Raw genomic sequence first — 24813 nt, 5'->3', positions numbered from 1 at the left:
ATGTCTGCTATGGAGAACGCCACTGCAGTGTTTGTGTGGGTGCATGAGCTTCCCGGCACTAGTCATCTGGGAAGTGTGAGGTAGGAGCATGCCTTCTCTCCAGCCCACCTCCATATGGTTGTGAGAAAAGGCTCATTGTGTTGTATGGTGCATCCTGGTGTATACATGTAAATATTTTGATGTGAATGAATGTATGAGGCAGGGGGGCATTAAAGGAAGCAATTTGGGTTGTTCTTTTCTCTCCTGCCCTGCCTGATAGCCACGCTGCCTGCATGCTGACCATTTGTGAATCACACAGCTCAGGGGCGGAGCCACCATTGGGCCAATGGGTTCAAAGAACCTGGGGCGGTGACTAATCAGGGGCTGTGAGAGCGGACCTGAAACGCCCCCCGCATCTGACGTCAGACGTGGGGGTGGTAGTTTAGCTCCTGTTCGGGGGCCGTGCAGCCCCTTCGGGAGCTAAACTAAGGCTGGCGCTGCATTTGCAGTGCCAGCCAGGAGCGGCTCTTCCCTGCAAAGGCAGGGAAGAGTCGCTCCTGGCTGCATGCTGGGAATGCAGCGCCAGCCTAACTAGCTCCTGAAGGGACCGCCCGGTCCCTTCAGGAGCTAAGACTGGTGCTGCGTTTGCAACACAGCCCAGGAGCGGCTCTTTGCTGGGAAGAGCCGCTCCCAGGCTGCGCTGCGAACTTAGTTTAACTGCCGAAGGGGCCACGCGGCCCCTTCATCAGTTAAACTTCAACTCCCGAACGGAGCCTCAAGGCTCCGTTCAGGAGCCAGACCACGCCCCCCGTGTCTGATGTCAGGCACGGGGGCGTGGCTATCCCCTGTGTCTGATGTCAGACGTGGTGGGCGGGGCTATCAGGGTGCCCGCTGCAGCCGCACACAGGCCGCCGGTGGGCTGGCTACGCCCCTGACACAGCTGTACCTGATGAACGGCCAGCCTGCAGGAAGTGCACTTTTAGAATGGGGCGGGAGATAGAGGAGCCAGCCAAGCTTCTGCCAGGAAGCAGAGGCAGCTGCACCTCCTTTGGCGCCCCCTGGCTTGCTAGGACAAGCCACTACTGCCATATGATAGCCCTACTTCAGGCAGTACAGTGCCTTGGACCACCCCTTGTATGGAGGCACATTTCCTTTCAGAAGTGTGTGACAAAGAGGTAGGGGTGTGCATGGAACCGGTTTTGGTCTGGTTGCCGGTGGTCTGGTCTATTCAGTTGAAAGGGGCTGAACTGAATGGAAATGCAAGATTCCCCTTTATAAGCAAAGGGGAATCCTGCTTTTAAAAGGGTCCTAAGGGTGGCCAGGGGGGTGGTGAGAGGGCATCTTACCATCAGTGGTGGCAGCGGTGCTGGGACAGCTCCTCTAAACTCCCCCAGCAGCACCACGTCCACATGGAGGGCCATTAGCAGCTCGGTTCCAGCCTCTGTTCGTGTGTGGAGGATGGAACCAGGCTGTCGCCGGCCCACTGTGTGTGTGACGCGGCTGGGGGAGAGTGCTGACAAGGTTTAGAGAAGCTGCCACCGCCGCGCCACTGCCAGCAGCACTGCACCACTAAGGTGCCCTCTCACGACCACCCTTAGAGCCCTTTGAAAACCAGGATTCCCCTTTGCTTCGATTCGAACCAGTTCGTATCAGACCAGGCCTGGTCCGGTTCAAACTCGGACTGGCTGCCTCTTTTTCAGGCCAGTGTGGTTCGAGTTGGAAACAGCAGAACTAGGCTGTATCCAATTGAACCCGGTTCAAATTGACCCAGTTCGGCATATCCCCTAGCAAGAGGAAGCTTCTCAGATTTGGCTAGTGACCCACATGTTCCTGTAAGATTCAGCACTCCAAACTTTGTGCAATGTCGAGGATTTCATGCAGGTAGTCTACCCAGCCTTAGTTTGGCTGGCTTGCGTTCCTTGTTTCAACCCAGTAATGGCCAAGAATCCGCTCCACATTTTACCAGTGGTCTAGCCTTCCACTCTCAAAGGGAGAGTTACTGGGAGGTCTAATTGTTTAATGACTACACAATGACTGAGGAAGCAAATTGTGCTAACTAAGTGTTAAGCAAACAGCAATTATTACAGGCCAGGTGTTCAGAATCCTCTGATAATTCAGATGGTGACAAGAGTTTATTGATTTCCAACTTAACCTCAGATAGATAGATAGATACTGCATTAACAATGCTGATGTGAACAAAGGAGATCTGTCAGTCACATTATAACCATTTACATCAAACCCAAAGTAGTCCAGAAATTTGTGGAAGCTTCTTTGTTGATGGGGAACTGTTGTAATCTTTCACATCCCACAGGAAGCTTCTTCATTTCTGCCTGAAGAAGAGTTCTGTGCAGTTCAGAAGCTTTCCAGCCTACCCTATCTGCATGAGTTGCCCTACAAAAAGAATCCGTATTGGATCTTACCTACCTCATAAACTCTGTTGGAGCAGTCAGCCCTAAAAAGGATCCCACTTCCTGCATTTCAGCATCAATCGCTGATCTGGGCGTGCCTGGTGACTGGTAAAACTTAGAGCAGTGACTCATGCAGGCTCAGAGCAAAGCTGCATGCAGAGACACCACCAGGTCATTCTGAGACTGGATCATTCTGCTGAATGTGTATGTGCTGTACACAGATCGTATGTGTGTTGAACTCCGTCCTCTCTGGATAGGTCCCCTGGGCTCATAGGATCCTTGAAATATTTGATTAATTAACTTCTCAGAGCACTCTGGCAGTTCCCTCATGGCCCTGGCACACATTTGGTGCATTATTGATTCAGACAGATGTTCTCCCTTCTCATCCAGCCATCCCCAGTGATGCTTGCATTAAATTAAAAAATCACCCCAAGATCCAGGGTGTGCGAGAAGTTCTGCTGCGGCTGTTGTTGCAGCTGCTGCTTCTTGGCCCGGTGACGTGTGTGAGTCCAGCGTGAGGGTGGTCCAGCCAGCAGCAGAGACCTGGTTCCAGAATCAATACGATGGAGACCAGATGCCGTGAGAGCCACAGACTCGCCTTCCAAGGAATGGGAGGTTTATTTGCCAGCCGTCCATCTGCACCAAGAGGACGAAGGCTGTGCAAAGGTCTTTGGGATCCCATGTTCAGAGGTCCCCCCCTGCTGAGTGGATCCTTGCTGCTAGCTCAGGTGCCTTCAGCTCTAGCTGGATGCCCTTCTTTCCACAAAGATGAAGTTAGGTAATTGGCGAAGTAATTGAAAAAGATGAAGTAATTGAAGGCCACCCAGCAATTGGCCTGAAACAAGTTTTCTTAATCAGGAGTTTAACCTTAGGGGAAGGGGGGGGGGGGCTGTGAGCTAGCTCTGATACAGGAGTTCTCCAGTGTGCCCCCCCCGCCAGATGCTGGACAAGAAACCCCATCATCCCCTGCTATAATCATCCCCTGCCACAATGACAGGGGATGATGGGAGTTGTAGTCCAACAACATTAGGGCGCTTTCCAGAGTACACCCTGCAAAGGGGTCACAGTGGATCTCGGAAGTGCTAACTTGGCAAAGAGGCACCTTTTAACGTGGTAATTCTCTTGATTTAGCAGGGGAGAGTCACTGGCCATTTCCACCCCCAGCACAGTACCTCCAGTGACACCAGTGTTGCTGGTGTCTATCTTATGTTTCTTTTTAGATTGTGAGCCCTTTGGGGACAGGGAACCATTTTATTTATCTTATTTATTTCTTATTTCTCTGTGTAAACCACCCTGAGCCATTTTTGGAAGGGCTATATAGAAATCAAATAAATAAATACATAAATACATAAATAAATAAATATGCTTCCACACTTCCTGTGTTGTGTCACCACAGTTCCTACGCTGACAGCAGGGTGCCGTTCACATTTCTGATGCCTTGTTTCGAATTTAATCGCTGCAATATAGTGCTATGATATTGTGTATCTGGCGTAAAAAGGTTGCTGGTTTGGGGTTTTTTTAGTTTCCGCGAGACTGCTCCCCCTGCTGTTTACATTTCAAATGTGATTTTCTTGAACAGAAGCATTTTGCTGCTGTTGAGCAGCTAATCTGGAAAGCGCCCTGGAGGGGCTAAATTGGAGGACCCTTGCTCTGAACTCTTGAGCTCCATCTTCTGAAATGGAAGACTTGGAACAATCAAGCATATCAAGTCCCTGCTAAACCACAAATCTCACTGGGTGATCCTTGGCCAGTCAGTATCTCACAGGGTTATTGTGGGGATAAAAGTTTAGTAGAGACACCTGTTGGAAGTCCTGAGCTTCTTGGAGGAAGCGGAGGGATAACTTTAAGAATACTCGATCAGCATGTTGATATACACACACCACTCCCTCAAGCAGTGGGAAACCCCAACTAAACCCTTTAGCACTTTTCCTGGGGTTTCTCGTGGCTGGGGGGACGTTATGTAGCTGCAGAAGACAATTTCCCTTTTCTGACTCCTTTCCAGGCACAGCACCTTCTATCGCCAAGTAGTCAAAGGCTCGAAGAAGTTACTGCTGACTCTTGATGACCTCACGTTTGTAAACAGCAAACTCAGCAGAATGGTAGGTATGAGTATGAGCATCAGAACCTGGCTGCAGTTGACACGGTCACTAAATATGAAGCAAATTTGGGAAGCTCTTCCTCAGGCAGAACTTCTGAGAAGTTTTAAGAACTTCTGAGAAGTTTCACCACAAATACAAGGACCTGACTCTGCCTTCATCCCCTGACTTGAAGGAGTCCCTCAAGGTCCACCAGCCCAGGCAGGATGCAGGAGTCCCCCAGTACTACTGGAGCCAGTGCTTCAAAAATTGGGCAAGGTCCCTTTAAACAAAAGAGCCTTTCCCAAGGATGGGAAGGGAAGGGGCCAATCCACCCTACCTGGCCATCAGCAGGGGTGTAGCTATAATTGAGCAAAAGGGTTCAAAGAACACGGGCCCCCAGCTCCTGAGGGCCCTCCAGCTCCACCCGTCACTATTTTCTTCATTATCTCCCTCACTTGGGGGGGGGCACCAGAGAGAGGGATAAACACGGGCCCCCTCTTCCCTAGCCACGCCCCTGGCCAGCAGCTATAAAAAATGGCAGTCACCTCCAAGTATCCGCTGGTGCAACATCCATTTTTCCTTTTTCTACCCAGCTCTCTTATTCAGAGATAAGCAGAATCCATTGGCTAACTTCCAGTTTTATTTGCCTTTACAGAGGCTGACTCTGGATAACCTGAGTGATTCCAAGAGCAACTCAGAAGGCCGAAGCCTGAGATCAGCCACTCACTCCTCGTCGGTGAAAAGCACGTCTGTGACCTATGAAACCTCAAATGTAGCTGTGTATGAGGTGGGAACCTAACAAAATGTGGCCACTGTGTATCACGTCCTGGACCTGATCCTCCCTCTAAACAATAACTTGCTCCTGTTATGAACAAATGGAGAATTCTGCGGGTTACAAAGTTCATGTTTAACATCTTGTTAACATCATGTTAAAGTTCACAAAAGTTGAATACTGATTAGGGATATGCCCAAATGTTGTTCGGCACCGGCGGGGGTGGTGGTGGTACTTTAAGGGCTGAGGAGGGTGTACTTACCCCTCCCGCTGCATTTCCCCCGCCGGTGTCCGTTATTTTTAAGCCCCTCAGGGCGGCAGCATTCCTCCCTGCGGCCCCGTTTCCCTCATTGGCCGGAAATGGCCGGAAGTAGCGACCGCGCATGCACCCATTGTGTGCGCGCCTGTCTGCCATGCACAGACATGCACGTGACAGGAGCACACGCGGTTGCTACTTCTGGCCACTTCCGGCCGACGAGGGAAACAGGGCAGCAGGGAGGAACGCTGCCACCCTGAGGGGCTTAAAAATAACAGACACCGGCGGGGGAAATGCGGTGGGAGGGATGAGTACACCCTCCCCTGTCCTTAAAGTATCACCCCCGCCGGCGCCGAAACACCGAAACGGCCCCCAGAGCCAAAACGTTTTGGTCTCAAGCCTAATACTGATTCTTTAATTTCACAGCACTGATTTTCTGCAACATTTGGTTTTGCTCTAGAACTGGCCGGTGGCTTTTCTTAATTGTTCCCCTATGTGTTTCATGAGCAGGGAGACTGGGTGTGGTTGAAGAAACTGGAGCCTGGAGTATCTAGAGACCTGAGGCAGCACAACACCGCCTCCTTGCTAAGCAAGGTAATTCATACTGAACAAGTGGAGACTCACATGCAGCTCATCTGCAGGTTCTTTTCTTGTCTGATACTTAGAAACATAGAGACATAGGAAGCTGCCTTATACTGAGTCAGACACTTGGTCTATCTAGCTCAGTATTGTCTTCCCAGACTGGCAGCAGCTTCTCCAATGTTGCAAGCAGGAGTCTCTCTCAGGTTTATCTTGCAGATGCCAGGGTGGTAACTTGGTACCTTCTACATGCAAGCCTGCAGGTGCTATTCCCAGAGTGGCCCCATCTCCTAAGAGGTGCTCATACAAGCAGTCTCCCATTCAAATGCAAACCTGGGTAGATCCTGCTTAGCAAAGGGGACATTCATGCTTGCTACCACAAGACCAGCTCTCCTTCCCATATTGTGCCCATTCTTTTCTGTCATTTTCACACATTCTCCCCATTTATACTACTCACACGTAATACTCATATATACTCACATACATCCTTCATATATTAGCCTGGTACACACACAATATTCACATAGACACAGTTGCCCACCATTTGAATAGTATTGCCAAGACAACTGTTTTCTTGGTTTCACCCCTTCGCACCAAAAACACACCATTTCATCTGCCTATAGAACTTGCATGCTGATTTTTAAAAGTATGAACACTGGAATGTTCATAAACATTTCACATAACTTCAGAAGCTGAGCTAGGAAGGTTGAATCACTTGACCAAAGAACTCTGGCCCTCAGTAGCAATGAAGGTTTCAAAAGCTACAGCTGCATGTAATGCTAAATGGTTTATTTACGGTCAAGTTGTGAGGAACGGGGGTGGCAAATCTAGTATTTTTCTGCAGAATTCTTTTCTGTGTTTTAATCTGATGCTATATTAACTTGTCGTCAACCACAGCAATTTCCCTGAAAGATTATGCGGATGGGTGACCCTTTACTTTTGCAGGTTAATCTCCCATGGTCATGCCCATTCATGGGCAATTTCCTTGTAGACCAATTCAGTTATCATGGTGGTAGATTTGGTTATTCTTGGGATTTTCCACTTGGGAAACCCCTTTAACTACCCCCTGACTAAATGGGGGGTAGTTGAAGGAAAAAAGTTGAAGGAAAGAGAAGAGGACGGCCAGCAGCAAGGTGGATGGACTCAATTACAACAGCAATGAATGCACCACTGAGAGACCTTAAAGGCCAAGTTGAAGGCAGATCATCATCCTGGAGAGAATCTAGCTATGTGGTTGCTAAGAGTCGATACCGACTTGACGGCACGTAATCAATCAATCAATCAATCAATCAACTAAATTGGTCTACCTGGAGCAATCTGTGTGTCAGCTGAGATACTGTGTGTAGGCTTTTCAGGGGGTGGGATGGGGGTTTAAAATTTAAATAATCAGCCTCCCCAGGAGCAACCTACTTCTCAGCTGGCACATAGGGATGGATATTTAAACTTTAAACCTTCTGGAGCAGTCTGTGCACCAGCTGAAAAGTTTTCACATTAGGGTTGGTATTTGAATGCCACCGTTTTAACATTCATGGTACTTTCTTAGAACATTACCCCGCGATATTCAAGGGTCTGCATACTCTGCAAGAGTCCATCAGCCCAGTAACACTGAGTGCACACAACTTGCACAAGCTATGCAAATTGTGCGGATGCAACAATAGCACAAATGATGTGACACAAGAGTAAGTCCATTGGGAAAAATGGGCTCACTCGTGTGTAACACCCCTTGTGCCATTTTTATGTCCGTGCCATTTGTGTGCATGCAACATTACTGGACTGATGTTCCCTTGTGTGGTGTGTCCTTCAGTCTTCACTTTGCATACACTAATGGATAAATGGGTTTGGGGGGTAGGGTGTCCCTGCCGAGGCCAGCCACTTGACATCTTTAATCTGCAGCAGCAGAGAGAGGGGCAAAGGGCAGCCTGCCATCTGTCATCTGTGCTGAGACCACTTGACCTTATCACTTGGCAGGAGCGCTCGGCCTCAGTTGAGAATTGTGTCGTCATTTTGAAATGATTTAATGCAATTGCTGTATGCACACATTGTTGATCTTCTTGGCCATCTTGAACATACTTGCTGAAAGGGAGAGAGGGGCACAAATGCAATAAACAAGTCTATTTGTTTGTTTGTTTGTTTGTTTGTTTACAATAAGTGGAACGCGCGACAAAAGTGTCAGGTCAGATCTGAATCTCGTTGGCTATATTTGCGAGGAAGGGACAGAATTGAGCATGGATGGGTAGCAGGAAGATGCAACATGAGGTTGGAATGATCTTCTCAAACCAGTGTTCTCTGTTTTCTTGCTTGGTATAATATATTTTGTTGCTGTCACGCACCATGGTTTGTTTCCCTTCTCCTCTTTGGTCACCTTACGTGGCGCAGTGGGGAAAGGCTTGACTAACTTGAGAGCCAGCGTGGTGTAGTGGTTAGAGTGCTGGACTAGGACCAGGGAGACCTGAGTTCAAATCCCCATTCAGCCATGAGACTTGCTGGGTGACTCTGGGCCAGTCACTTCTCTCTCAGCCTAACCTACTTCACAGGGTTGTTGTTGTGAGGAGAAACTTAAGTATGTAGCACACCACTCTGGGCTCCTTGGAGGAAGAGCGGGATATAAAATGTAAATAAATAAACAAACAAACAGAAGATTTCCGGTTCGAATCCCCACTGCTACTATATCGGGCAGCAGTGATATGGGAAGGTGCTGAAAGGCATCATCTCATACTGCGTGGGAGGAGGCAATGGTAAACCCCTCCTGTATTTTACCAAAGAAAACCATAGGGCTCTGTGGGCGCCAGGAGTCGACGACACTGACTTGACGGCACACTTTAATTTACTTACTTTGGTTAAGGTTTGTTTGGTTTTTAAGACATCCTCCCACGCCCCTTTTCCTTCCTTTTCTCTAGTCTATATCTTGTGTACCTCTGAACACCAACCATCACACCTTGCCAGTGGTTTTCCTTGCTGCCTCCCTGCCACACTCCCGCCTCCCAATTCTTCCCTCCAAACTGCCAATTGGCTGTGCCCTGTTGATTGACAGGAGGAGGAGAGCCTCCTTTCGGAACCTTCGTTCAAGCATCCCATGGCTGCAAAGCACATGTGCACTGGGCTTCTTTGGTTTTAGGGGGAGAGGCCCATTCTGGTCCTCCAGGGACCCAGAATGCCACGTGTGAACAGCTGCTCTGAGTATTGCAGTCGCTCCACTCTGTGTGGCCACTCCTTCCCTCCAGCTTGCTGCCTAAAATAATGGTCGGTCAGTCGGCAGCCTAGCAATCTGGGGAGATCGAGTGCATGCCAACAATCTCAATTCATTATTAATCTATATACAGTGTCAGATTACACAGAATGAGAGATACATGCCCCTAATGTAATGCAATTTAGTCTCATCATACATGTTGAGAAAACGTAGAATAACGATGGACCAGACTGCATTATTGCAGTTTCTACCTGCATATGATCATCTATGACACAGTCAAGGATTCAGCTCATTACAAATTTGGGTTCCTTTCCAGTTCAGACTCGTCAGATTTTTAGCCTACTTTCCTTAAGGAAAGTAAGCTTACGCAATCACCCGGCATTCTATGTATGTGTCCATTTGTCCCTGTATGTATCCTCCACTCCAATCAACTTCGCAATGTCTGGACCAATATGAACCAAATTGGGTACAGTTGTAGAGACACATAGGGACACCACAATGGCATAGGTTGTGATGATGTCATCCAGTCAATTCAAGATGGCAGACATGTAAACATCTGAGGCACGAATTTGAACCAAATTTGCTACAGCTATACGGACACATAGCGATGGATCAAGGGCGTATTTTGTAATGATATCATCCACCCTAATTCAAGATGGCGGAGGCATGAAAGTTTAAAGCTAGAGTGGGCTAACTTGTGAGGGTAGTAATTATCCATTAAGATTATAGTGAAAGGAAAGTAGACAGATTTGTTCTTACCAAAATAACTTGTTTTAATTTTCAGTTGTGACATTTTCAACCAGTTCAGATACATTTCATGCAGTATAACTTTGTAAAAGGAAGAGAGGGATAACTATTTAATATGAGAAAAAAGCATTTTTTTGGTTGACATCCTAAGGAAGTGATGCACACCAGGAAGATGTGTCCATGCCATGGAGAGCCTTTTTAGCTACACAGTGTGAAATGTGGCGGGTGGTGGGTGAGTTGGCTTTTTCTGCTACCCCAGAAATGCCCTGTGCCATTCAAAAACATGTCCTTGAGGGTCATATAGCCCTCAGGGACATATTTTTGTGTTGCATGGGGCATTTCCAGGGAGTTCTCGATTGCGGAAAATCATACCTCCACACTCTGTGCTCCACACTGTGGTATCCTACCTCGATGCTTTCCACAGCATGGGTGCATTTTCCAGGCCCACATCCATTTCCATCGTTAGAATGTCAGCCAGTGTTTGTTTGAACTACTTAGTTTGAATCTTTGCAAGGTTGCAAATAAAATGCATAACAACAGCATAATGAAATCAGGAAAGAAAAATATTAAACATACAAATGAAAGCTGAATGCCTAATGATGAAACCCCTGATCTGGAACGGGCTCTCAGTTTTTGTTATTCAGGGGTTTGCATCCAAGAGAATCTAGGTTTGGGTCACCAAAAGTATTTCTCTGAACTGAGTTTAGGCTGGGTTCAGCTCTCTTGACACAATCACATGTTTATTTGGTATTTGGAGCCTAAATACCAACCAATGCCGTGTAAGGCGTTCTCTTGAGGTTGGTCCTTTTTGTTCTCAGATGAAGGACGTGCGGCATGAGAATGTGAATCCGTTTTTAGGCCTCTTATCTGATGGCAGCCTCTTTGCTGTGGTGATGGAGTTCTGCTCCAGAGGAAGCCTGGAGGATTTGTTGCAAAACGCGGACATTAAGCTGGACTGGATGTTTAAATCATCTCTTCTGATGGACTTAATCAAAGTAAGGAGAGCTGTAAGTCAGGTAGGACTGGTCATAAGAAGAAGAGCCAGGAGAGGAGAGCTGGTCTTGTGGTAGCAAGCACGACTTGTCCCCTTAGCTATGCAGGGTCCACCCTGGTTGCTTATGAATGGGAGACTTCTTGATGTGTGAGCACTGTAAGAAATTCCCCTTAGGGGATAGAGCTGCTCTGGGAAGAGCAGAAGGTTTCAAGTTTCCTCCCTGGCATTTCCAAGATAGGGCTGAGAGAGATTCCTGCCTGTAACCTTAGAGAAGCCGCTGCCAGCCTGTGTAGACAGTACTGAGCGAGATGTACAGTACCTATGGTCTGACTCAGTATATGGCAGCTCCCTATGTTCCTAGGTTCCTGGCATTTCTTCCCCGGGTAGCCTGGGTATCAAAACCAAGCTAAAAGTGAGGTCTGAGGGCCCATCCACACCTCCTGTCTCAAGCCCAGGTAGTGTGGAAACTCCAGCTGCCAGCAGCTTCTCCCAGGGTGCTGTCCACCATAGCTTCTATAGAGCCAGGGAGAAGGAGCAGCCTGGCAATAGGAAATCCCCCAATGTCCCATGCTGCAGGAAAGTGGGATTCCAGGATGCCCATTTCCCTTTCCTCCAGCTCGAGATTGCCACGCCAGTTGCCACCCTGCCACACACGTGGGTGCACGGGCAGCACAGCCCAGGCTGGCCCGGGATCATCTGGGGGAGGACAGGTAGGCTCCTGCCTCCTCCCCACCACAACCCTCCCCCATCCCCAGTGGGTGTGGTTGTGTGAATTACCTTATCATGGCAGGCAAGGTATTTATGATGTAGTCCCAGGGGCGGCCCTTCTATGAGGCCGGGTGAGGGGGTTGCCTCAGGTTGCAGATTACTGGGGCGCCAGCAGCGTGGCCAGATGCCTCCTCTTGCTCACACCGCTGGAGCAGCTTTTTGGGAACAGTCTTGCAAGCCATGCAAGGAGCCCCTCTCCCCACACGCCTTGTAAAGCTTGCAAGAAGCACGAGGGGAGAAGAGGAGGCTGCTGGGAATCTACCCTCCACCTTGCCCTCACCTGGCCGTACTTGTGAGTTTTCCAGGGCCATCAGTTGGACCTCTGTGGATGGCAGAATGCTGAACCTAACAGATCATGGGTTTGATTTTATGACCTTAGGTTCTTTCTTATGCTTTACAGGGGATGAAATATTTGCATCATCAGGATATTGCCCATGGGCGCCTCAAGTCTCGTAACTGTCTGGTGGATGGGCGGTTTGTGTTGAAAATCACCGATTATGGCTACAATGAGCTCCTAGCCACACAGCAATCTTTATGCATTCAGCCACCTGCAGAAGGTAAGATGTCGGTTCCTAATTATGAGTCAGACTATTGTGGTCTATCTAAGCCAATTTGTCTATGATTGACGATGGCTCTCCAGAATCTTGGGAAAAGATTTGCATTTTCAAAATGAAAACTGAGCTTCTCAGGAACCTGAATCCCATACCACAGGTACTTCTCCTGTGCTCTTGTGGATCCATGGCATATAATATCCTCCATATGAGTCACGTGCTCTAAACTTGTCCACACAGCATCTCTAGGATGAACGAATGTGTGTAGAACTATATGCAATTAGGGCTTACTCCCTGCAGTTTGGAACCTTGCAATTTCCAGGATTCTAGATGGTGGGAAGAAAGCCCTACATGCAGACAGACCATGCAGGCATTCAGCTCAGTCCATGTAGATTTTTGGCAGAGCCTGCTGCTGTGATCCAGATCCCCAAGCCCTTTACATATATTCTCACAATCATGGGAATGTCCTATGTAACCCATGCCAAGGAGGGAATCTCAGATTCATCTTGGGCCATAAACCACCCTGGCCTGGTCTATACAACCATTCAAATCTAGGTTGAATGTGGGCTACAGACATTAGCATGATTGGGTGAACCATGCCAAGGTGGTTTATGATCCATAATGAATCTGAGATTCCTGCCTTGGCATGGATTCACACAGTCACACTGTGGTTGGTAGCCGTGTTAAACCTAGATTTGAACAACTGTGTGAACTAGGCCAAAGGAAACTGGATATCTTGGTGGTGTGTGCGCTCCCATGGAGTGTGTCATGCAAACTCAAGATTTTTTTTTTTGCCAGTCTCAGATTGGTGCTGCAAAAACCTGACATTTATCAGACACTGACAAACTGCATTCATATCTACAATTAATGTTCACACAGTCATTTTAACCTAGGTGTAATGTGGGTTACCAAAATTAGTGTGATTGTGTGAACCCACGCCAAGGTGGTTTATGGCCTGCGATAAATCTGATATTCCCACCTTGGAGTGGGTTCACACAATCACATTAATTTTGGTAACCAACATTAAACCTAGATACAAATGGCTGTGTGAACTAGGCCATGATCTTAGTTAAAATGTTGGGTTTTGTGGTGCCAATCTGAGATTGTTGAAAAATCATGAGTTCACACAGCACACTCACAGGAGCGCACCTCTGGGGTATCTGGGTTTCATTTACTGGACATCCCCACAACTGTGAGAACAAGCCCTATTTATTATACTATTTTCCAACAAAACAGCTCACAACACGATGTACACAGATGATGACGATGATATGGTTTCCTGTCCACAAAGGACTGCTGTCTAAAAATAAACACAAGGGAGACCCCACCGGAAGTCACTAGATGGAACAGATGCTATATTTTGAATAGGGACAGTGGCTGCTAAACAGAAGAGAATCTCCACTCAGAAAGGTGTCTCTTTGCCTAGTTAGGAGATATGTTGTGAGAACAAGGCTTCTGCCATGATGACAACCTAAGTGATGTAGAAAGACATAGAAATTGAATTATTATTAATAATAATAATAATAATAATAATGTTCTAGTAACAATAAAGACCATGCATTGTTTTCCTTGCTCCGTTCAGGATCCTGAATACTGTCTTGCATATTATTTCTGCCAAGAGTCTGTGACCTTCCACAAACTTGCAGGCTATATAACTCTGGGGAAATGATATATGTGTTTACAAATCTCAACTGGGTGAGTCTCGAGGCAAGAATCACTCAGCCTTTCTCCATCTGATTCATCTGATGCAGTCAGCCTCTGCTTATGAAAGCTCAAGGTGCAGTGACCAAGTCAGGGCAAATCTGTCCAGAGGCTGAACCTAGTGGTTTAACTGTCATTCTCTCTTCCCAGGGAATTCTGGGAATTGCAGTTCTGTGGGAAGGGGCTAGGGAGGATTTGCTAACAGAGAATTAAGAACATAAGAACATAGAACAGCCCTGCTGGATCAGGCCCAAGGAGGCCCATGTAGTCCAGCATCCTGTTTCACACAGTGGCCCACCAGATGCTGCAGGAAGCCTACAGCAGAGTTGAGGGCATGCCTTCTCCTGCTGTTACTCCCCTGCAACTGGTACTCAGAGACATCCTGCCTTTGAGGCTAGAGGTGGCCTATAGCCCTCCAACTATTAGCCGTTGATAGACCACTCCTCCATGAAATTATCCAAACCCCTCTTCGATCCATCCAGGTTGGTCGCTGTCACCACATCTTGTGGCAGAGAATTCCACTAGTTGATTATGCATTGTGTGAAAAAGCATTTCCGTTTGTGGGGCCTAGATTTCCTGGCAATCAGTTTCATGGGATGACCCCTGGTTCTAGTGCTATGTGTTAGTGCTAAGAATTCTTAGCACCTCCCTAAACTACAATTCCTAGGATTCTTTCTGGGAAGCCATAACAGTTAAACCAAGATACAAGTTATCTATGTTTGCAGTATCAATAGGGCCTTAGTCTTTAGGGGACCAAGAAACTCTTTGGGGCTGTTCATACAACCAAAAACTGAGTTGGACAAGTGTCCTTCCCAGGTTTGGGAGCTGTGTGTGCTCCCAATTTTCATGTCAGCTGTGTGGGAGGAAACAACTAAGTGGGAGGAGAGAGAATGATTGTGTGTAGGGATGTGTGCAGACCAAGAGTCCATGGTTCGGTTCAATTTGGACCAAACTGCTGGTCTGTGAATCGTTTCGGTACAGTTCGGCCCAACCATGATCCGGTTTGATGGTTTGAGTGCCAGTGAAGGCAGCACTAGGGTGGTGGTGAGAGGTATCCTTAAAAGTAAATAAGCAGATCTTTACCAGTACTCCAGGCCACTTGCTGTTGTGGAAGTGGCCCACACACAGCAACATGGCTCTGGCACTCACTAGGCCTCCATGCATGTGTGGAGACCAATTGTGTGGTCAGCAACGCCAGCAACCCAGAGGTCAGATGAGTGCAACCGCGCAAGGGCTGCTGGCAGGGGTGGGGGGGACACGGCCACAACAGCAAGCTGCCTGGAGTGCTGGTAGCACCAGTAAGAATCTGCTTATTTAGGTGCCTCTCGGCTCCCGCCCACCCCCAACGGTGGTGCCTAGGGATGTGCACAAAACCAGTTTGCCCAGTTCGGTTAGAATTCGAACCAGATTCAAACCAGGAGGGGGCGGTTCGGTTTTGGTTTTGCTCAAACCTCCCCCTGGTTTGGATTGAATTCGAACCATTTTGAACTGGTTTGAGTCCTTCCTAAGGACATGAGATGGCTGGATTTTATTGTCAATGTTGTTGCTGTTGTTATAGATATCGTCGCAGAATATAGGCTGTTCCCAGTAAAGCTGCTTTTTGTAATTGGCTGATGGTGATTTCTGTGGCCCCTATGGTGTTGAGGTGCTCTTCAAGTTGTTTTGGAATTGCACCCAGGGTGCCAATTACCACTGGGATTATTTTGGTCTTCTTCTGCCACAGCCTTTCAATTTCAGTTTGTAGATCTTTGTATTTTGTGATTTTTTTCTATTTCTTTTTCTTCTATTCTGCTATCCCCTGGTATTGCTATGTCGATTATTTTGACTTGTTTTTCTTTCTTCTCGACTACAGTTATATCTGGTGTATTGTGTGGCAGATGTTTGTCTGTTTGTAGTCGGAAGTCCCATAATATTTTTACTTCTTCAAGTTTTTCAATTTTATGGTCCCACCAATTTTTGGCTACAAGTAGCTTGTATTTTTTGCAGATGTTCCAGTGTATCATCCCTGCTACCTTGTCATGCCTTTGTTTGTAATCAGTCTGTGTGATCTTTTTACAACAGCTGATGAGGTGGTCCACGGTTTCATCTGCTTCCTTACAAAGGCGGCACTTGCTGTTTGTTGCGGATTTTTCGACTTTGGCTCTTATTTCATTTGTTCTTAATGCCTGTTCTTGTGCAGCCAGTATTAAACCCTCTGTTTCTTTCTTCAAGTTGCCATTCTTAAGCCATTGCCAGGTCTTGGTGATGTCTGATTTTCCATTTATATTGTGCAAATATTGACCATGCAGGGGTTTCTTTTTCCATTTTTCTGCTCGGTTCTTGACTTGTTCTTTCTTGTAGGCCTGCTTTGTTTCATTGGTGTTGAATAGTTTCTCGTTCTTGACCATTTTAAGGGCATCTTCTTCATTGTCCTTGATATATTCTTCAAGGCCTCTTTTCTCCTCCTCTACTCTTTGATGGACTTGCAGCATTCCTCTTCCACCTGAGCTGCGAGGGAGGTAGAGCCTATCAACATCACTGCGGGGGTGATTGATGGTCATGATTTTCCTGGTCTTACGATCTAGCGTCTCTAGCTCTGCATGGGTCCAGTCTATTATTCCTGCAGTGTATCTGATAACAGGTATAGCCCAGGTGTTTATGGCTTGTATGGTGTTCCTGCCATTGAGTTTGGACTTTAGGATTATTATTATTATTATATGGGAGATGGGGGATGGGTAGGATAGCACCATCTGACCAGCTTTCATACCCAGCATTTGACCAAGGTGGGAGGAAAAGCTGTCCTCCCCGTCTCCCTACTCCCACACAGTCACTCTTCCCTCCTCCTATCTAATTGTTTGTTTCCTCACAACTAAAAACTGAGAGCACACACAGCTCCCAAACCTGGCAGGACACTTGTCCTACCCAGTTATTGGTTGTGTGAACAGCCTCTTTGTCTCCTTTGCTGCTGCAAGCAAAAAAGCCCCCCCTCTGAAATCTGCCTGCAAGTCTAGCCTTGAATACATCGGTCTCTTTCAGAATTGCTTTGGACAGCGCCTGAGTTGCTGAGGGATCCTGCGATGTACATAAAGGGCACCTTCAAAGGAGATGTGTACAGTTTTGCCATCATCCTTCAAGAAGTGGTTGTTCAAGGCCCACCTTACTGCATGTCTGAAGTCTCGGCTGAAGGTGAGCAATCAGCCTATTGAATTGTCATCAAAATCTGCATAGGTGTGATAAAATGCACACGTGTGCAGTCATCATAGCTGGATGACTACAGAGACAGAGCAACCAAGTGCTGGCAGTTCTAACATTCACTTATGGTGGTGCACTGATCAATGGATGTTATGATGATGACTTTCTTGAACTATAGGGTGATTTCAGAAATCATAAGAACATAAGAACAGCCCTGCTGGATCAGGCCCAAGGCTCATCTAGTCCAGCATCCTGTTTCACACAGTGGCCCACCAGATGCCTCTGAGAAGCCTACAGGCAGGAGTTGAGGACATGCCCTCCCTCCTGCTGTTACTCCCATGCAACTGGTATTCAGAGGCATCCTGCCTTTGAGGCTGGAGGTGGCCCACAGCCCTCCGACTAGTAGCCGTTGATGGACCCCTCCTTCATGAAGTTACCAAACCCCTCTTAAAGCCATCCAGGTTGTTGGCTGTCACCACATCTTGTGGCAGGGAATTCCACAAGTTGATTATGCGGTGTGTGGAAAAAGTACTTCCGTTTGTTGGTCCTAGATTTCCTGGCAATCAATTTCATGGGATGACCCCTGGTTCTAGTGTTATGTGAGAGGCAGAAATTTTTTTCTCTATTCACTTTTGTCAATGTCCTAAGCTAACATCTTCACTGACTGGACCATACCTGAAAATGGTGTTTAGCCCTGACCCTTGAGGCTAGAGATTAATGTAGGGGAATATATTATTCATTCAATCATTCATCTATTCATTCATTTACTCATTCAATATATTTATATACTGTCCAAAACTCACATCTCTGGGTGGTTTACGATAAAACAGCACAAATTAAAACACAATTAAAACATTAAAACAATTTCAAATTTTAAAACAAAGTGCTGGTTATGGCCTATAAAGCCCTCAACAGCTTGTTGTTGTTGTTGTTGTGCCAATGGGTCTGTGTCAACTCCTAGTGACCACAGAGCCCTGTGTTTGTCTTTGGCAGAATACAGGAGGGGTTGACCATTGTCGCCTCCCACGCAGTGTGAGACGATGCCTTTCGGCATCTTCCTATATTGCTGCTGCCTGATATAGGTGTTTCTCATAGTCTGGGAAACCTACCAGAGGGGATTCAAACCAGCAACCTCTCCCTAGGCAAGTTATTTCCCCAACGCGCCATCAGCACCGTAGGCCCTGGGTATTTAAGAGAACGTCTTTTTCATTATGAGCCCCACTGCCCATTGAGATAATCTGGAGAGGTCCATCTGCAGTTGCCACTAGCTTGTCTGGTGGCTACTCAGGGGCAGGATTTTTTCTGTTGTCACCCCAAGGCTTTGGGATGTGCTCCTTGCTGAAATAAGAATCTCCCATCTCTGGTGTTTTGTTTTTGGGGTTTTGTTTTTTTAAAGATTCTCAAGATGCATGTATTCACCCAAGCATTTAACTAGAATTGTGGTTTTAAATGGTTTTAATATTTTAGTTTCTGATTTATGCTTGTTGTAAACCACCCAGAGACGTAGGTTTGGGGCAGTGTACAAATAGACAGAATGAATGAATGAATGAGAGAGCATATAAACATATCTAGGTCAAAGCTTGGCACAAGTCAACATCAGCAGACCCATTTTAGCTAGAGAGTCATTTTAAATGTTGTACCAAGGACACTGGATGAGGATGATCTAAAGATAAATGTCAGCACAAACATTACCAGGAAAAACCACACTTGTGTGTGGGCAGTGCAGTTAGAATGCACTCAGATGGCAGGTAATATGATGCCGGGGACAGTTGTGGTTAGCTAGATAGAGAAGGATAAACCACCACAAGGTACAGTCCTGTGGAAAGTTCCAATATCAGCTGAAAAATATAAGTCAAGCTCATTAATCTTTTAAAATTTCAAAAACTATTTAGCAGTGGACGTAGCCAGACCAAAAAATGCTGGAAAACTACAAATTTCAGTATGCTGGGGCTCATGAAATACCCAAATACTATGTGGAGGTGTAATTGGAAAACTAAACAGAAGTGCCTGTCTTATTCTCTACTATGCATCTACTAGCATCACTATTACATAAGTTTTAAAAATAAATGGAGAATTTGACTTTTCCCAGATACTCTGAAAATAATTAAAGGATATGCAGAGTAAACTGTGTCACTGCTTGGAATATATTCTAGTATTTCAGAAAGACAGTTAAAATGAGAGAAAGAGAGCAAGAAACTCCCAGTGGGCCTTAATACTAAGCATATCACACTGATTCAAAGACAAACTCACCATTAAGAACCATATTTTTAAGACACCACATTTAACTCACTTATCATAAGCAAAGTAAGAGCAAATGAATATAATCCTAGCTCATAAGCTTCAGCTCAGTATTCACAAGCCCTGATTCTCTGTACATAGTGCCAAACTGAATATGTGTACAGTGTCTTAAATTATATTAAATTATTATTTTTAACCTGTAGCCCCTTCAGGGCGCTTCCTATAGGCTGTGTGTGGGGGGGTCTGCAAAGGTTACGCCTCCCACTGTTGGCCTCTAGGGCCTCACAGAGACCATTTGAACATGTGCAGTGGCCATTTTAAAAAATAATTGGTGTTTTTTTTTAATGGCCACTGAAAACAAAATGGCCACCACACATGCTCAAATGGCCTCTGCGAGGCCTGGCATTGTCCTAGGGCCTCACAGAGGCCATTTGAGCATGTGCAGTGGCCATTTTGTTTTTGGTGGCCATTTTTAAAAAAAATTAATTTTAAGAATTTGCACCCCCCTTCAAGTGGTGCCCAGGGCACGTGCCCTGCCTGCCCTGCCCTAGATACGCCCCTGAACACAGGGATTTTCCCAGAGCCAGAATGGTATAGTGGTTAGAGTGCTGGACTAGGACCGGGGAGACACAGGTTCAAATCCCCATTCAGCCATGAGACTTGTGCATGGGTGTTTCACTAGCTAGTTCCACTAAGCGGTGCTCCAGGCGGGTACTTGTACTACTAGAGGAGAGCTGGTCTTGTGGTAGCAAGCATGATTTGTCCCCTTAGCTAAGCAGGGTCTGCCCTGGTTGCATATGAATGGGAGACTAGAAGTGTGAGCACTATAAGAGATTCCCCTCAGGGGATGGAGGCGCTCTGGGAAGAGCATCAGAAGGTTCCAAGTTCCCTCCCTGGCAGCATCTCCAAGATCGGGCTGAGAGAGACTCCTGCCTGCAACCCTGGAGAAGCCGCTGCCAGTCTGTGACAATACTGAGCTAGATAGACCAATGATCTGACTCAATATATGACAGCTTCCTATGTTCCAATTATTTTAATGAAAGGCAGTATATACATTCAACCATAGATAGGTAGATAGGTAGAATCTCATACACTAAGAAGCCAAATAAAAATGTCACTTCAAACAACACATTTTTGAGTAAGTAAGTAAGTTTTATTATGGTCCTTAGACCAGCTTAACATTTAAAATAATACATTTATGATTTACAAAATATTCAAATTACTAATAGAAGCTCTACGAAGTTTGGATGCAACAAAACAAAACTTGGCCACATTTATAGAAGTAACAGATTTAAAATCTGACAGCAAAAAATCCAAGTAAAATTGATCCGTATGGCCAGGATGATTCTTTAAGAGAGGAGCAGTAAATGTAATATGAGCATCCCTATAAAATTGACAATACAGAATAACATGAACAACTGACTCTATATCCCCTGAGCCACAAGGGCAACGACACAATGCATATTGAACTCGTTTATATTTTCCATCTAGGAGTGCAGAGGGAAGGGCATTCAAACAAGCAAGGGTCAATGCTCTCCTAAACTTAGTTTAAAACACATGATCTAAATATTCAGCCGGTTTGTGGCTGAAGTTTTGAGAGCCTATATAGATTCCCCTTGGTAGTCGAGCACACTTCTCCTGCAGATCTATGTCCAATAGTCGTTGCCTAACAAAACATATCACCTGATCTAAACCGCTCCCTATAAGGTTTTCTTGGGACGTGCCCAGTTGATGCAATTTCGTTTTCATTTCCCATTTAGATGTAAAGCTGTCAATTAATACTAAAGCTGCTAAACCAACTGGGAAGAAAACCAAATGCAGCCAGAATTTGATTATACAAAACCAGATTTTCATTTTCAAGGTGGTAACCCCAACCTCTCTACAAAGAGCCGCGCTAGCTGTGCCTCTGGGGGCTTGAAGGATGGTCCTTAAGAATTTAGTTTGAACTGCTTCTAATATTGTAAAATTATCAAAAGGCCCAGTTTGCGCATCATAAAGAATTTGAGGGTATATTTTAGCCTTCAATAATTTGACAGCCGCTGGGACAAAAAGAGCACCTCTCAAGAAGTAAAAAGATTTAATCACATTTGCCGTCTGTTGGGCTGTGAGAAACAAAGCTAAGATGAGCTTTCCGGGATCTGCTGGAACGAAATACAACCCCTAAATACTTGAAAACCTTGACCTGCTCAATATTATGTCCATTTATGGACCATTTATGGGCTTGGGGGCATTTTGCAAAACCCATCACCCTTAGTCTTGGTATAGTTCACCTCCAAGGCCTCCTTCACAGTATAGACACACAGGGAAGTTAAGGCACGGCTTAACCTTATCTTGGTTTGAGATAACAGGACAATATCGTCAGCATAAAGCAGTAACGAAACATGCCTATTCACAAGTTTAGGGGACACATTTTTGAAAAATAAAGGGTTCTTCTGTCTTCTTCTATATGTGAATGAAGTTGTCAGTTTCGGGTGTGTCCTGCACAATGATGCCTCATAGAGATGGATTTCTGTGGAGACTCATGATCAGTCCAGCAACTTTCTAAAACTGCCCTGCTAAGCACACAGGACGTCTGCCTGAACTCAGTGGGGCTTGCTTCCAAGTAAAACCTAAAGGCTCATGCTGTAAGTGTCAGTTTAGCAGTTTACATCAATGCTGATTCCATCAGTTCCAGCTAAAGTGGGGGAGAAAAATTAGAATGATGATGGTCCTTTTCTAAAATTACCTTTATTTGTTGACATAGGAACATAGGAAGCTGCCGTATACTGAGTCAGACTATTGGTCCATCTAGCTCAGTACTGTCTGTACAGACTGGCAGCAGCTTCTCCAAGGTTGCAGGCAGAAATGTAGTAGCTCTCCAAGATTGCAGACAGGGGTCTTTCCCAACCCTATCTCAGAGATGCCAGGGAGGGAACCTGGGACCTGCTTCATGCAAAGCAAATGCTCTAGGGAATGTACTAAAATGAATGGCAGGGAATGTCCAGTGAAAAGCCCGGGTTCCTTCCAACAGCCATTTGGAAATTCAGTGCATCGCATGGCCATTTGGAAGAAGGAACATAGAAAGCACCCTTCTGTCGAGTTTGACCATTGCTCAGTATTGTCTACTACACAGACTGGCAGTGGCTTCTCCAAAGTTTCCGGCAGGAGTCTCTCTCAGCCCTATCTCAGAGAGGCTGCCAAGGAGGGAACTTGGGACCTTCTGCATGAGAGCATGCAGGTCTTCTTCCCAGAGTGGCGGGGAAGATCTCACAGGGCTCACACATGTAGTCGCCCATTCAGGTGCAAACCAAGGTGGACCCTGCTTAGCAAAATGGACATCTCATGCTTGCAACCACAAGACCAGCTCTCCTCTCCTGCAGAAGCCTGCCATGAGCCAGTTTTAGCCAGATTATGCCCTCCAGAATTAGAGAGCATAATTAGAGAGAAGCAAACATGCTTTGAGGGGCAGCCAAACCACCCCCTGGCTGGATCCAGGGAGAGAGAGAAGCTCTTGTGTGGTTTCAGAGCTGCAAGGTAAGAGGGCATGACCAGAGCTGCGCCTGGGAGGAGGGGTCTGCCCAGGACCAAGCCCCTGAAGGCATGATGTCTTATGCTGTCATCTCTTGGTGGTTGCAGAAATTATATGCAAGCTGAAGAAACCTCCACCCTTGTACCGCCCAAGTGTTTCTCCGGAATACGCCCCTCTCGAATGCATCCAGCTAATGAAGCAGTGCTGGAGTGAGGTGCCAGACAGAAGACTTACATTCGATGAGATCTTTGAACAGGTCAGTATGGACATCTCCAGCAAATGTGGGACAACCTTGGCTTCTTTGGGGAGGAGGTAAAGTGATGGCTTTTCCAGGAAGTTTTTCACACAGGGCTTTTGAAGCCCTTTAACTCACATCTCCCCTGGAATGGAGGGGGTGCATTCACATATGGGCCAGATTGACCCCAAACTCCCTGCAAGTTATTGTATAGCAGTTCAGAAACAATTCAGGTTTTTCACTGCGTGTAGCCCAATTTATACCCAGGGTAAAAAAACCCATTATTTGTGTTGTTTTGGGGAACAACTTCGAGTTTGCGGTAAAGCCTGCTGTGTGTAAAAGTTCCTGGTGGGGAGGTAATAATCGGTGACTATCTAAAGACCAGCATTACCACTACCAGTGGATTTGCCCTGGGTTTCCAGATATATGAGATGGAGGGGTAATCAGGAGATTAAGTATGTTAGTGAAGGCTATAGACCTTCACTAAGGGAGGAGAGCTGGTCTTGGGAAGAGAGCTGGTCTTGTGGTAGCAAGCATGAGATGCCAAGCAGGATCTAGCCCTGGTTTGCTTATGAATGAGAGATTGCATGTGAGCACTGTAAAATATTCCCATTCGGTGATGGAGCCGCTCTGGAAAGAGCACCTGCCTGCTTGCATGCAGAAGGTTCCAAGTTCCCTTCTTGGCAGCATCTCCAAGACAGGGCTGAGAGAGATTCCTGCCTGTAACCTTTGAGGAGCCGCTGCCAGTCTGTGTAGACAATACTGAGCTAGATGGACCAAGAGCCTGACTCAGTATATGGCAGCTTCCTATGTTCCTTGATCAACTGTGACTCTCCAGTTATTGTTGGACTACAACTCCCGCACTAATTAGACTGCATTAGGTAGGGAAGTGTAAAGCTAGAAACAGTGAGCTCTGTGAACCTTAATGGCTAATGTACTCCAAAACTAGAATGCCACTCAGAACAATCCAAGAGGATTACAATGGGTGCAAAGCAACACTAGCCTCAAGTTACTAATCCGATCAGTTGGATTTACCTTTTAAAAGCTATTTGGTCAGTGTAAAAGGTACTCTTGATTAAATGAGCAGCAGACTTTTTCTTTTTAAAAAAATCATGTCCTTAATAGAAGGACATTAATCCTCCTGTTGTGGTCACTAAGAGTAGAAACCAACCAACCAACCAACCAATCAATCAAAAATCCTTCTGTTGCTAGTTAACCTTAATACAGGGGATCTCAAACGTGGGTCCTTTGATGTGGTTGATCTACAACCTCCCAGCACCTCCAGTGGGGGTGGTGGGAGTTGTCATCCAACAACATTGGGAGACACAAGTTTGAGACCCTGTGCCTTAACGGAAGGGCATTCAGAAACCATGGGTGGCATGTACCATATCAGAAGAGGCATTCTCCCTTCTCAAGTTCTGCATAGGAGGGAATCCCTCTTTTAAGAGGCTGCAATATTGCTGCAGCCATCTTCTATACGAAACACAGTAATCCTCATCCCCAGCTGCAACCCCATATGCTAATTTGTTTACATTCTTCTTGCTCTCCCTTGCCCTCTTGTTTCCCCCCATTGTCTTCTAAGTAACCAGGGGACAGAGAGTGGCCTTTTTGCCTCTGTAATTCTGTACACTGCTGATGCTG

The 24813-nt window shown here is 46.3% G+C and overlaps 1 protein-coding gene across 1 annotated transcript in view; it reads left to right on the top strand.

The window, feature by feature from the left end:
• The window catches only part of LOC128349594 (retinal guanylyl cyclase 2-like), a 74965-nt gene that overhangs the window by 16646 nt on the left and 33506 nt on the right, over positions 1-24813 (top strand). Inside the window, exons 5-11 of the mRNA XM_053306159.1 lie at positions 4390-4486; positions 5121-5252; positions 6004-6087; positions 10825-11001; positions 12169-12325; positions 17036-17185; positions 23045-23193. Coding sequence (XP_053162134.1) covers positions 4390-4486; positions 5121-5252; positions 6004-6087; positions 10825-11001; positions 12169-12325; positions 17036-17185; positions 23045-23193 — 946 coding nt within the window. The remainder of the gene's footprint in view (positions 1-4389; positions 4487-5120; positions 5253-6003; positions 6088-10824; positions 11002-12168; positions 12326-17035; positions 17186-23044; positions 23194-24813) is intronic.

The sequence above is a fragment of the Hemicordylus capensis genome, chromosome 3, assembly GCF_027244095.1.
Source record: "Hemicordylus capensis ecotype Gifberg chromosome 3, rHemCap1.1.pri, whole genome shotgun sequence".
Taxonomy (NCBI): Eukaryota; Metazoa; Chordata; class Lepidosauria; order Squamata; family Cordylidae; genus Hemicordylus; species Hemicordylus capensis.
Note: the sequence above shows the minus strand (reverse complement) of the source record. Positions and strands in the feature narration are given on the sequence as shown.